This window comes from Chaetodon trifascialis, chromosome 14, assembly GCF_039877785.1.
Source record: "Chaetodon trifascialis isolate fChaTrf1 chromosome 14, fChaTrf1.hap1, whole genome shotgun sequence".
NCBI lineage: Eukaryota > Metazoa > Chordata > Actinopteri > Chaetodontiformes > Chaetodontidae > Chaetodon > Chaetodon trifascialis.
In genome coordinates this window covers 19,999,493-20,013,250 of record NC_092069.1, presented here as the reverse complement: position 1 = coordinate 20,013,250, position 13,758 = coordinate 19,999,493, and the positions used below count along the sequence as shown (strand labels likewise).

The 13,758-nt window shown below is 43.5% G+C and overlaps 1 protein-coding gene across 4 annotated transcripts; it reads left to right on the top strand.

The window, feature by feature from the left end:
- Positions 1-159: 159 nt before the first annotated feature.
- Positions 160-12,245, top strand: LOC139342472 (serine/threonine-protein kinase PAK 2-like). Of its 4 annotated transcripts, none has more exons than XM_070979588.1 (15): positions 160-395; positions 5,137-5,330; positions 5,413-5,519; positions 6,070-6,217; positions 6,310-6,326; positions 6,436-6,549; positions 6,685-6,808; positions 6,913-6,976; positions 7,138-7,186; positions 7,459-7,571; positions 7,678-7,795; positions 8,752-8,851; positions 8,978-9,174; positions 9,486-9,623; positions 9,763-12,245. In XM_070979588.1, the coding sequence occupies exons 2-15, from the start codon at positions 5,153-5,155 to the stop codon at positions 9,847-9,849; spliced, it is 1,554 nt and encodes a 517-aa protein (XP_070835689.1). In that variant the 5' UTR covers positions 160-395; positions 5,137-5,152; the 3' UTR covers positions 9,850-12,245. The 4 variants fall into 4 exon arrangements, with proteins under 4 accessions (XP_070835689.1, XP_070835692.1, XP_070835690.1 ...); XM_070979591.1 differs by lacking the exon at positions 160-395 and adding an exon at positions 3,180-3,358; XM_070979589.1 differs by lacking the exon at positions 160-395 and adding an exon at positions 4,619-4,924.
- The last annotated feature ends 1,513 nt before the right edge of the window (positions 12,246-13,758 follow it).

Genomic DNA, 13,758 nt, shown 5'->3' with positions numbered 1-13,758 from the left:
TCCGGTGTTGTGTCCATTTACATACACAGCTCACGCAGCTCACACAAGCTACTGCAGCTTTTAGTAACTGCGTTTTCCGCGCCTTTTGACTTCTGCCCAATGAGCGCTACGGAAGCCGCGAGGTTCCGATTCCTCTCGGTTTAATTTTACGACGTTCCGCTTCCTCTCGGCCAGGCTCCTCCCCGGGTCAAGCAAAGAACCAGGCAGAGGCTGAGCGGAGACAGAGAGAGGAATAAAGTGTGTATTATTTAAGACAATAGCTTTTTTCGCATCTAGTTTGTGAAATCTCAGCGTCAAATCTGGGCTTTAAGCGGAGAGGAAATCAGCGGAGACGGGGCGGAGTTTCGGGAGTCTGGCCGGAGTGCGGTTGATATTTTTGCGGTTGACAGCAACCGGTGAGTTTAGAGTTGTTCATTTAGCAGTTGGTCTAACTTATGAGTTGCTTATTTAGTAAAAGTTTGGGTACTAATGACTTTTTTAGGCACGGGAAGCGTTCAGACTGAGTGACATCCTCCTGGAGACGCTGGTTTCTTAAAGGGATAAAAATAAAGTAGAGCAGGGGAGAGATCCAGATCTTGGTGTTAGTGGGATTTGTGGCCTGCCTTCTTTTTAATTTAAACCGAAGTACCAACCACTTTTGCTACCTTATAAATGTGTAATACCTGACAACAGAAGCTTACCTGCCACTGAGGACATCAGATTTGTATTCCTGGCAGCGCGGAAGGCTTTAAAAAGCCTGCAGACCATCATGTAGGCAGATGATATAATGGACCAATGTGGGTTTCACTGAGGGAGTCTGGACTCGTGGGCTTGCCTGTAAACACATCACTGCATGAATCTGTGACAGCCCGGAGTGGTAATCCTGCAGGTACACTGAGTCATTCATCCACAAGACCCTGGGACTAACAGAGTTTGACTGTGAGACCCGAGGCGAGTTTTGTACCTGGTCCAAGCTGTGGAGTCAACTTCTGGGACTTCAGGTGGGCAGTTTGGTGATTTGATTCGTCCAAATGTTGACACAGGGGTGAGGCAGCTGTTTGAATAACAGGATAAGGTGTCCAGTGTGGGCGTGCAGCTGGGCAGTGTGTGTTTACGCTTCATTCACCACCACACCAATAATCTGTGAAGTGACTGTAGATGGTAGTGAGCTGAGCCAGTGCGTGTGTGTGCACATACTGAGTACAGAGTGTGTTTGTGTGTGTCTGTCTGTCTGTTTCTGTGTTAGTGAATGAAAGGAGATGTGTGTGTATGTGTGCATGTGTGTCGGCTTCATCACTCCTTCCAGGAAGTCATCCGCAGAATTTCCTTTTATAGAAGCTGAATACAAAAGGCTTGCTGTCCACTTCCTGTAAACAGCTCGACGGCTGTGTTTGCAGCGCTCTGGTTGGCCGGCCTGGTCCTGTGACCCTCTGGGACTCGGGGAGTTCCAGGATGAGGAAGTGGGTTTCCCTTGATGGCGGCCAGCCACAGGGAATAGAAAGTGCTCTGATGCAGCGAGTGAGGAGAATGAGGAATAGAAATCATAAAAGGCAGAGAGGGATGTGACAGCCATGATGACAAGAGAGTCTCTGTGAATCGAGAACAGATGAGGGAGAAAGTTTGACGCCGTCTGGATGTAAAATAGTGTGTGCGGTAAACAGGCATGCAGAGTTGGAGGGAATGAATCAGAAAAAATAAAAGCATAGAGTCAGGAATGTGAGGGCAAAGGAAATCCACATCTGAGTGTGTTGGTCAATAAGCCGAGTGGTTGTTTTACAGGAAAATGACCAGCAGCAATTTTCTGTGTTCCTCCTCGAGCATGTAGTAGTGTATAAAACTGTATGGACTGAAGGATTAGCATGATTAATTGTAAAAATATTTGCCAAAAACCATTAGCTGCCTCTCCACACAACAAGTTAGCAGAACAAAAGCATTGTCTCATGATTGCTCACTCTCTTTTATAATGAAGTCCTTCTCAACCTTTTTGTTTTGGGTCCCCTCAAACCAAGTAAAACCTACATTTGACCCCTTCACCCAGTTCAGATTGAATCTTGAACAGGGTTGGGTATTGATACCCAAATTTAGGATCTGACACCAAAATTGTACTTAACTCGATACCTTATTTTGAGAAACGCCAGCACATTTCTGCACAGACGCCTTTTTTCATTTCACAAGACCAAAGCTGGAACTCCCAAATGATAAAGGTGTACTTTACTTTGGATTTAAACCTGCATGAATTGATGTTTTTGGCCACTTGGGGGCAGTGCAGCAGGCTGTAAAAACAAAACTGACATTATCGCCTTACAAAGTTGAGGCAGTGAACTTGTTAGCAAACACTGGCTTATTTACAGGTCCAGCAGATCTGATGCATTCATGGCATTCGTTCCAGTTCATGTTTGTGTCCACCTGACGAATGTAAGCCCTACATTAAATCTGCGGTTTGCTCTGTTTTGACCTTCAGTGACTCCTTTGATGCTAAATAAGCACAGTACCTGTCTGCCATGTGGTGCTGGGCAAGGAAAGTACAGGCTTTCAGCACTTTCTCGGTAAAAACATGGAATTAAGACCTGCAGCAAATCCTTGGTGTTTGTTCTTGATTAATGACTTACATGATCAGAATTGTCTGTTGGTGCGGGCAAATCGTTTCAGCAGTAACAGGGAGTGTGCCCTTCTGTAAACACACGAGCGTGTAGCCTGCAGCGCTGGTGTGCGCACCTGCCCGCTCGCCTCGGTGTTTTTCCTGCTGCGCTCAGTTAGCTCGGCTCGAAGCTGCAGAAAAAGAGGTTCAAGTGCTCACAATGGAGCCCTGTTGGCAAGGGGAGTGTGTTTTAGGCCAGGGAATGTGTGTGTGAGACGGGGCCTTCGTGTGGAAGAACTGTGTGTGTGTGTGTGTGTGTGTGTGTGTGTGTGTGTGTGTGTGTGTGTGTGTGTGTGTGTGTGCGCGCGCATGCCCAACACGCCCAACCCCTGCAGCCCTGTGGCTATGGAATTCCTACTGAGAGACAACTTGTCTCTGCTTGGCCAGCCGGCACCCAGCACACACACACACACACACACACACACACACACACACACACACACACACACACACACACACACACACACCGACTTTGAAAATGCACATTAAGGCTGGACTGGGCCTAATTTTATCCTGTCGGGGCAAGAATACACTTGTCCCATCCAAAATTGCTGAGGAATGAGGCAGCCTGCTTAGACCTGCCCAGAGGAGGCTGAAAAGAGAGAAAGACGGGTCAGGACTCAGTGAGAGCTAAGTGGATAGATGAGCTGTGGAGTGGAGAGCTGCGTACACTGGCTGGGAATACGGCTGTTTTCATTGTTTACCTGGTCTTCTGTGAGACGCAGAAGAGGCAACAAACAGGTGAGTACTCAGCAGCTCGTATGAACGAGGCGAAGGCTTTGAAAAGACGCTTGGGGGTGTAAAGATGGGTAGAGGAGCGTGTCATTCTCTGGAGGTGGACTAACTTATCATTGTGTTGTTGTAATGATCTGACTCGTGCCACATTGGGAAAGTTTGCAGTGTTTAACTACATGCACAGTAAAGCCAGTGGCAGTGATAGCTGGGATGGCTTCCATCATAGCGTGTCAGACACACCGTGCAATGGGTGTTTTAGAAATGATGCAGTGAAGGGGAAATACAGCATTGAGTCAAGTTCCTGCTGATGTGTCTTCAGCTTGTGTCCCTATTACATGGGACAAATCGGCTCATGTGAAATGGCTTTCTCCATGGACTAATGTTGTGTGTGTTGGTTCACGCGTTGTATCAGGGTATCTTCTCATTCATTTAGCAGTGTTTTGTGTGAGAGCTGAGTCAGGTCAGCAGAGCTGTTGCACGTATGTGAAAAAGAGGTCACAGGCATACCTACCTGAGCCACGTCTGTCATCCGGGTTTAATGCACGCTGTGTCATCAGCAGGCAGACACAGGAAGTGAGGAAACCTTTGTTTGCTTCCTGTTTCCTGTCTGTGATGTCACCAACAATGCAGGCTGAAGTAGATTGAAGTGCTTGCTCTGCAAGTCTGAAAAAGGTGCTTTGGTGGTTGAGGGTTTGGTGTGTGTGTGTGTGTATCTAGAATCTCAGTTATCACCATATTAGGGTAATGGATAACAGCAGAGTATCAACCAGTGGAAGAGGAAGTACTCAAATCAGAAAACAATACAAAAACTCAGAATTTGATAAGTGAAAATGCTTCACACTGAAGTATATCCTATGTTTGATGTAGTATTATGAGGTTATTAATACTGATGCATCAGTAACATGATAGTGTTGCCATCCCCGGGGTCTGAGCCCTCCAAAGGGTCACAGTTTACATCTGAGTGGTTGTGAGACGGTTTATGGAAACAGGAAAGAAGAAGTTCTGCCACACAATTGTTGTTGTTATTATTAGGAAAGATTGGACGCTTTTGTCTCTTTGGGCCTCAAACAATTATTTAGATGAAATAATGTGTCTTTGGAAGTGTTAACAAGGGGACACGGGGACCCTGAACAGGCCAGAGAGATTGGAAACCACTTCTTTAATACAATAATGTGTTTTACATTATAAGCTTTTCATTCAATTTTATGTAAATATCAGAGAATCACAATGTGAAAAGTAGCTGGTAGCTTTCAGATAAATCTGGTGCATTAAAAAGTGTAGAGAGTGTTTTCCAGTCCAGTGCTCGACTCTGAATCATGTGTCTGAGGTTTCTTTATTCTTCGGAGGTTCTTCTCTCCCTTTAACTCCAGTTATCATACCACTCTCAGTCACCCACTCACATGCTCTCTCTCTGACTCTCTGCCTCCTTTCCTTCCTCATTCATTTCTAACGTTGAGCGAGACTCAACACGTCACTTCGCCTCTCAGCGCTGCTTCCTGTTCACTCTCTCTGTTCCCTTCGCTCCAAAACTCGCCGCTGATCCACAGATTGTGCCATGGGTGGACTATTTAGGTCTGTGTGAGTTCTTCTTAATTTCTTGTTGAGTGGTTTGCTTCTCTGCGTCTCTCTGTAGTCAGTAGCATTTTTGGCTGACATGGTAAGCTTCGGCCAGCATTGTGAAATGTGAGAAAACAGGAAGAAGTGAACCGGTGATTGGGCATGCAGCAGACTGACTGGGCTCCTTTTATGCATTGTGATTTGTGCGTCTCATCCTGTCTGTGCAGGTGTACGTGTGTGTAGATGTGTGACAGCGGAGTGTGTGAGGACAAGCCCCCCGCCCCCCCTGTCAGGATGAGCAGCCAAGGAGGAGGACCTAAGGACTCGCAGTCGGCCAATCACAGCTCTCGGCCGCTGCCGTCTGTACCTGAGGAGAGAAAGTCCAGAAACAAGATCATCTCCATGTTTGCCTCAGAGAAAGGTGAGTGACACACATACAAAAAAAACCTCCACATACATTACACTGGATGACCAACACACCGACCCCTGACCTTTACCTGCAGGAGGCAGGAAGAAGGACCGGGACAAGGACAGGCCTGAGATCTCCTCCCCCTCTGACTTTGAACACACCATCCATGTGGGTTTTGATGCTGTCACTGGAGAGTTCACTGTAAGTATCTGGCCTTCTATTCTTCAGTCTTTACAGGTCACATATTAACAGGCTAACATTAGCTTTGTCAGTTTTGTCTAGTTTGTGTGCTGCAACTTGTTTTAATGCAGTGATGTGTAAATCTTCACAAACCCTTGTGTTATAATTAAGCTCAGTTTGACCTCAAGCAAAGCACAAGTGCAACAGGTTTCAGATGACTTTTGAGTCACTTACAAAATAATTTATATATATTTGTTTGATTGTGAGTGGCAGGTCTAGTTTTAGCATGAGATTATTGCAGCTGTTGTATTAGTGAGCCCAGAAAGGAAACATGAGCACACATTTGTGATTCTTTCACACATGCAGCTTTACCCTTTTTATGCCATCCTTTGTTTCATTCTTCAAAAAGCTTTTAATTTAAAAAATGTGTTTTTTATGTTGGGATATTGGATGGAGAGCCACCAGTCATCAGTTTAAAGTTGACGCCTGGCCACAGGAGCTTCATATGTGTGTGCTGTCTATAGATCTTTGTATATGTTTTCAATGTGTGTGCGTGCGTTTGTTCGTCCAGGGCATGCCGGAGCAGTGGGCACGTCTCCTTCAAACCTCCAACATCAGCAAATCAGAGCAGAAACAGAATCCTCAGGCCGTCCTCGACATTCTCAAGTTCTACGACTCCACCAGTGGAAAACAGAAATACCTCAGTTTTTCTGCCTCGGGTCAGTTTTCTTTTGGCCGACACATAAATGAAAAGCCAATGTCGTACCTGCACAGACTCACTCCTTCTGTCCTTACACTTTATCTCTTTCAGATAAAGACTCACAGTCGGTGAGTAGTTAAACTCATCCCCTCTGCTCTCATTCATGACATTACATCCAACACATTCTGCACTTTCTCACTGAGATTCTGTTTAAACTATGTATACTCGCTGTTGCAGCCAGGCAAGCAGGGTACGGCGACCTCCCCGTCAGGCAGCAAGGATGGAGACGATGACGACGATGACGATACACCACCTCCAGTTGTGGCACCGCGGCCAGAACACACAAAATCAGTGAGTCAACAGAACAATACTGTGTTTGTGTGATGTCAAAATACATGAGGATCTATGATTTTAGGCATTTACTTGTTACTTTTAGCCTCTTTTGAACTTATTTTTTCAATATTTTTCTGTCCTGTGTCGTGTCAGGTGTACACGAGGTCGGTGATAGATCCACTCCCCGCTCCAGAGGGAGACGCCGCCTCTAAAGCAGCTGACAGACAGAAGAAGAAGGGAGGCAAGATGACTGATGAGGAGATCATGGAGAAGCTCAGTATGTGAAACACACAGTGGAAGTGACACATTGCGGGCACAGCCGCATTTAATTTTGGCTCCAGTTGAGCTGACTTAACGTTTTTTTTTTTTTGTGACTCCTAGGAACCATTGTCAGTATTGGAGATCCTAAGAAGAAATACACTCGCTATGAGAAGATCGGCCAGGGGTGAGTCAGAATTCAGGGAACTAGACGGAAGCTGTTCAGCAGGATGCTGGTCCAAACTGATAATTAATTGTGTACAATGGACAATGAAAAAAATAGTTGCAATAGTACAAAAAATAAGGAAAAGCCCTTTATTTCACATCTGACTGTTTTTCCACTTTCAGGGCATCTGGCACAGTTTTCACAGCCATAGATGTTGCCACAGGACAAGAGGTAAAGTTGCTTCATCTTGATCTTGAGTTACTTCAGAATTGAGAATTAGTACTGCAGATCGGAGAAGCTGTCTTTGTTTCAATACCGGTATTTCTGAGATTTATTTAATTATCAATGTTTTCTCTTGGAGCCTGCACATCTCCCATCGTTCAAATTTCAGGGACTAACAAGAAGACAAGAAGCGCTGCAAGCTAACTAGTTGTGTCTTGTAATTACCCACAATGATTACACGTATCGGCGGCACCACATTTACAGGATGTTGTGTTCTGCAGGTGGCCATCAAGCAGATCAACTTGCAGAAGCAGCCAAAGAAGGAGCTAATTATCAATGAGATCCTGGTCATGAAGGAGCTGAAGAACCCCAACATTGTCAACTTTGTAGATAGGTAACACTGACCTGACACTCACTGTACAGAGAAACATACAGTCTGTATCCACAGCAACAGCTGTGAGTGACTGCTTTGATGCGACCGTGTGCGTGCGCATTTTCAGTTTCCTGGTAGGAGACGAGCTTTTCGTGGTGATGGAGTACCTGGCCGGTGGCTCACTGACTGATGTTGTGACGGAGACGTGCATGGACGAGGCTCAGATCGCCGCCGTCTGCAGAGAGGTAGGTCTAATTAAAAAGACCTTCGAAAAACAGTCTGTGTCACACAATCCAAGTCTCACATATCCAACGAAGGTCTCAGCAGATCCCATGTGGTTTTACAGAACAATGGAACGCAGGGTCGGAGTTGGAAAACAGACTTAACTGGCCAAAATCTCCCCGGGACACATTTTTCATCCAATGTTTAGTAGTACAATTAAAAGCACTTTCTTCATTAGGAATTGTCTCGGCCCATGACTGGACCCGTTGAAATTTTGGGTGCAAATAAACACTAGTAAGAGAAGCTGCAGCTCAGATAATGCACAGCTTCACAGGCTGCAGAAAACGTTTGCGAAGCCCATTTTTATTAAATGTTTGAAGCCTGCATCGTGTACGTTCATCCATAAATGCTGGCTTGCAGCCCTCTTCATCCTCCTGTTGACATATTGCTGTGTTCTTCTGTGCATTACCGCCACCTGTAGGTCTCATGCCTGAGTTGTTCCACAGCGTTGCTCGTGGTCAAAATCTCCTCAGAGTACCTTAGTTTAAACAGCTGATCATTGCATCTCTAAAGCTATTTATTAATTTTGGCACACAGTTGTTGCGTGTGCAGGATATCATGTATCCTGTATGTTACCAATATTACTTGATTATACACATAAAGTCTACACATGAAGTATTGCTGTTTTCTGAATTTCAGTAATTAATGAAGTGGTAATGTAAATGAAGGGAGTTTCATAGATTTGTCTTTTTACTCCAAGGTCAAGGATTCTGACATACATAAGAGTGACTGATTTCAGGCTAGCTGACAAATAAGCGTTCAACTATTTGTTATAATGAACAAATTCCATGAATTGAGTCCCTCACTTCTTTTACCAAAACATACAAAAATATCAAAAATCGATATATATTTTTCAAAATTTTCAAGTATTTGTCTTGGAAGTCCTTTAACCTTCAACTTCCTCCCTTTCTGCGTCCAGGTCCTTCAGGCTCTGGAGTTTCTTCATGCCAACCAGGTCATCCACAGGGACATCAAGAGTGACAACGTACTGCTGGGCATGGACGGATCAGTCAAACTCAGTGAGGGAGAGCACACGCAAACATGCACAGAGGCACATACTGTACACTTCTGACTGAATGCCTCACCGTGTTTTCATCTGCCATGAATAAACTCATCTCAACCGGTTTTTCTTCCTCTCTTTGCAGCTGACTTTGGCTTCTGTGCCCAGATCACCCCAGAGCAGAGTAAACGCAGCACCATGGTGGGGACCCCCTACTGGATGGCTCCAGAGGTGGTGACCAGGAAAGCCTACGGACCCAAAGTGGACATTTGGTCTCTGGGGATCATGGCTATCGAGATGGTGGAAGGAGAGCCTCCATATCTCAACGAGAACCCTCTCAGGGTGAGTGTGTGCTGGTATACAGAATGGACATGCGGCTATTTTGGTGTTTGTGAGTGTGTAATGATTATTTTTGGAATCGGAAATCTTTTGAATAGTCAAGATGTGTAATTTAAAATACATTTGTGGTTTAATAAATGTCTTAAATGATCAATCATCTCAGTATTATGTGAAACTAAACTGTTTTAGACCAAGTTTCATGACAAAAAATACATCACTAGACATGTTTTGTTATCTGTCACATGGTAGCAAGAGTCTACAGGTTGCAATACTTCAAGTTTATATTTTCTGACATGCTGCTGTGCTGGTCTTAGGCATTGTATTTAATCGCCACCAATGGGACTCCTGAGCTGCAGAGTCCAGAGAAGCTGTCCCCTGTCTTCAAATCCTTCTTGTCCCGCTGTCTGGAGATGGATGTGGAGAAACGAGGATCAGGCAGAGAACTGCTGCAGGTAGAAGAGGCCTACACACTCATGCTGCCTCAATATAGGAATTTAGCCTGATGTGCACATATTCTTCAAAGTTAATCCTGAAAATGGGCTTCATTCCTAAACTTACTATATTTCTGTCTATCTATCTGTCTGTCTGTAGCACCCATTCCTGAAGCTGGCCAAGCCTCTGTCCAGCCTCACCCCGCTCATCCTGGCAGCCAAGGAGGCCATGAGGAGCAACCGCTAAATCCCAGCCTCTGAAGACCACAAGTGTTAAAGACAGCCAAAACAACCATCACCTTCTACTGGTCTACGTACGATGACCATCAGCAACCTGCTCGTGTTCGTGTTTTTTCAAAGGGTCACAAAATGCCTCTCCACTCCTCCCAGTGTCTCTGCACTGACCTGTCTTACCTTTGTGCCTTGTTCTAAAGCCTCACTCAGCCATAATGTGCTGTCTGTTTGTTGCAGTCACAGCACGTGTGTGTTATTGATGTTGACATTGGTTACCACAGTATGAAAACCAGGAGTGCTGACTCGGTCTTGCAAAGGTTCGAGACTCTTTACACGATATTCACAAAGAATCCCATCTTACCTCCAGGAATCCTCTAAAGCAGGCATGTCAAACTCATTCCACAAAGGGCCGAGTGGCTGAAGGTTTTCTTTCCAACCAAGCAGCAGCACACCAGACTTGACTCATTTCATTAGCTGAGCTCAGTCTTCAGACAGCTGATTGGTCAGACTGCATCCTTTTGATTGGTTGGAGGAAAAACCTGCAGCCACACGGCCCTTTGTGGAATGAGTTTGACATGCCTGCTCTAAAGGCACAAAAAGTTGCGAACTAAAAGTCAGCTCTTAAAACCTGTTCACGAAGCTGCTGAGAGCCGGGCTGTGGTTGACCCTTTTGACATAGATGACATCATGTTTTATGAGTGGACTCACTTACTTTCTCTGCAGTGATTGGTGGACAATTGACTTGTCTGTGACAGTTAAATAAGATATTAAGGATAAGATATTTCAAGTTCTTAGTGGAAATTTGTGCAGACCATCATCTCTGATGTTACTGGATTATATTGATTTGTTGATGAGCTGATTGGATCAAAATAAGGTGCATTATTTGCAGCAGGTAGTTACTTAGGAGTCTTCTGGTCTGCCTCTTAACTTCTCACTACTTTTAACGCTGAATTGCTCTGTGAATTACTGTTAGGCAAAAGTGTGGGCGGACACAGCCCTTTTAGACAAAGCCTACGATTTACTTTCCTCTAGCTTGTCCACTTTGGAGATACTTTCAGCCTTTGGATGTTTTGTAAATGAGGAAATCATTGAATAGTTTTAATTTTGTGTATCAGAAAGAAGATTTATGAATTGAGCAAACGTGATCATGTTGAGAGACAAAGATCGTGAGGATTCTTGGATCTTGGTGTGTGGAGAGACTGGAACCTTTCCAGCCGTTTTCCATGGTTACACATGTACAGCCCGAAAGGGTCCAACAGTTTTGAAACTGGCATGGACGACCAAAGTGTACCAGTACAGTGCTGTACTGTGGCCCAGCACTAGACAGTACAGTCTTTGTTCAGTGGAAAAAGCCATACCAGCGTCCTTGTCTGACCCTATATTACTGAAAATTAAGGCATTCCAGTCAAAGGAATGGTATTTAAGTCTGTTTTTGTACATGAAACTTTCAATTATTTTTTTAACAGTATATCAAAACTTCCAGACTATTTTTTGTTAAGGGTTTCAGCCCTCTGGTGGAAGTTTAGGGTTTTACCAGGCAGCCACACAATCATTAATCTGAGTCACACTTCATGCAACTCTGCTAGTAACCTCTCTGTGCAGGCTCTTCTGCAAAATATGCAAACCTCTCTGATGTTTACTGCATCAAAAATTGCCTTGAATTCTTGCTTACTGTACCTAAAAGCTTCATTTCTATGACTATGATGTTTCTTCTAAATGTTCTGTTTGTCTTTAGCTGTGCCTTTTGGTGTGTTGGTGCGAGTACAACACAAATACTGTATAAATTTTTCTGTCTGAATGTGTTAAACTGGACGAAGACTTATTTTTTTGTATATTATGTATTCGTGATGCCCTGTATTTTTAATGGCTTTTAAAGTATGTATATCATTGTTTTATATTTGTAACTAACACAGCCGGAGACAAATTTGTTTTTCAACTTGTTTTTGTGTACCAGATCATCCTCAGTTCCCTGTATTGTGCATTTATGGACTCCAACCATAAAATGTATTGATAAGCCTGAGACACTCGAGCCAGACCTGAGTCAAGCAGTATTTGGAAATTAATGTTTGTTTTAATCTGCTTTAAGTACCAAATGAGATTGGTTTACACCTAATTCCCCAACAAGTTTAGACAATCACTGGAAAGCAGTTAAAAAACTATTAAATGTGCCTTTAACAGATATATGATGCAGTAAAACCCACTCATATGGTACTCAGCAGTACTGAATACTTGCAAATACTATTAACAGGCTGGAATACACTGTTACCTGACTTTTGATCAGAACACACATTCCAGTTATACGTGCAATACGGATGATTGCACCGTTCAAAATTAATGTGTTGTTCATCATGAAAGTTCTGGTGTTAAAAAAGCCATATAGTGTGTAAATTATTATTAAAGATTGACATGAATAGGCTTGTTTGTGTATCACTGAATGGGCCTGCTGGGCAGAGGGGCCCAAAGGGAGAGAGCTCCTGTTTGAAGTGACCGACAAACAAAATCAATTACAAAGAGACACAAAATCAAAGATATATATGTTAAGACATATATTTAAGACAAAGTGCATAGGTTTTTGGTTGTCTGCACCAGTTAGTATTAGGCAAGACTTCCTGGATCTTGTTTTATTGATCACCAACACCTGCACCTCCAAAGAATGCCCATCGGATCAGCCATCAGAGCTATGCAGTGCTTTCTCTCTCCTTTGTAAACTGCCACAGATACATAAAATGACCACAAAAAGACACAGAACAACTTCAAAGAGACAAAACTACAACAGAGAACTTCAGAGACGCAAAATGACAACAGATGCACAAAACAAAGTCAAAGAGAAGCAGAATGACTGCAAAGAGACAAAACAACTTCAAAGAGAAACAAAATGAAACCGAGATGCAAAATGACAACAAAGTGACACAAATTGGCAACAAAGAAATCCAAAACAACCAAAAAGAGACGCAAAATAACAAATAGATGCAAAATGACCCCAAAGAGACTTCAAAGAGACACAAAATTATGTTGAAGAGATGCAAAACAACCCCAAAGAGACACAAAATGACTTCAAAGAGAAGCAAAATGACTGCAGACACAAAACTGTTTCAAAGAGATACAAAACATCTACAAAGAGACACAAAACAAGTTCAAAGAGACGCAAAATGAGTCTAAAGAGGCAGAAAACAACTTTAAAAGGACCTCAAAGGGACACGAACGTAAGAGATGCAAAATGACACAAATCAGCCCCAATAGATCCAAAACAACCACAAAGAAACTCAAAACAACTGGGAAGAGATGCAAAACTTACAAAGAGATACAAGACAACTACAAAGAGATGCAACTACAAAGAGCAGTGTCTGCCCACATTCAGAGTGAGACACTGATTGATTTGACTTGAGTTGATTGACTTGACTAAAGTTGCACAAACACCTCCGTCAGCTTATGGATTGCTGTGCTGCAGCTCTGACCTGTTGTAGGAGATTCTCAGATGTGCCACTGTTCATCTAAATATAGCACAGTCACCCAAAGCACAACTGCAACCGACAGAGACTTCAGGAAGTTCATCCTCAGTTAAAGGGGAAGTGAAACTCATGGCCCTGTCAGTCAGGTTTGGTTCCCTTTTACAGCTCCAGATGTTCAGTTATACACCCAGTCTTTCTCACTAAGAAAAAAAGGCAGCTTGGATCAGAGATGACTGTAGCAGATGTGGTAGATGTATTTCTGATGTGTAGTAATATAAGGTAAATTTATAACGAAAGTCAAGACTCAGAACAGACATACAGCATGTTAGATTTGTCTTCTTTGTTGTGCTTCAGTAGTGCATTTATGTCTGTGCACAGTGGTCTGGTTCCAGGATTTAAGTTTAATAAAAAATGTAATAGAAAAACCTAATATAACCTGTATAACATGTAGGCTATGATTTATACCTGCCTCC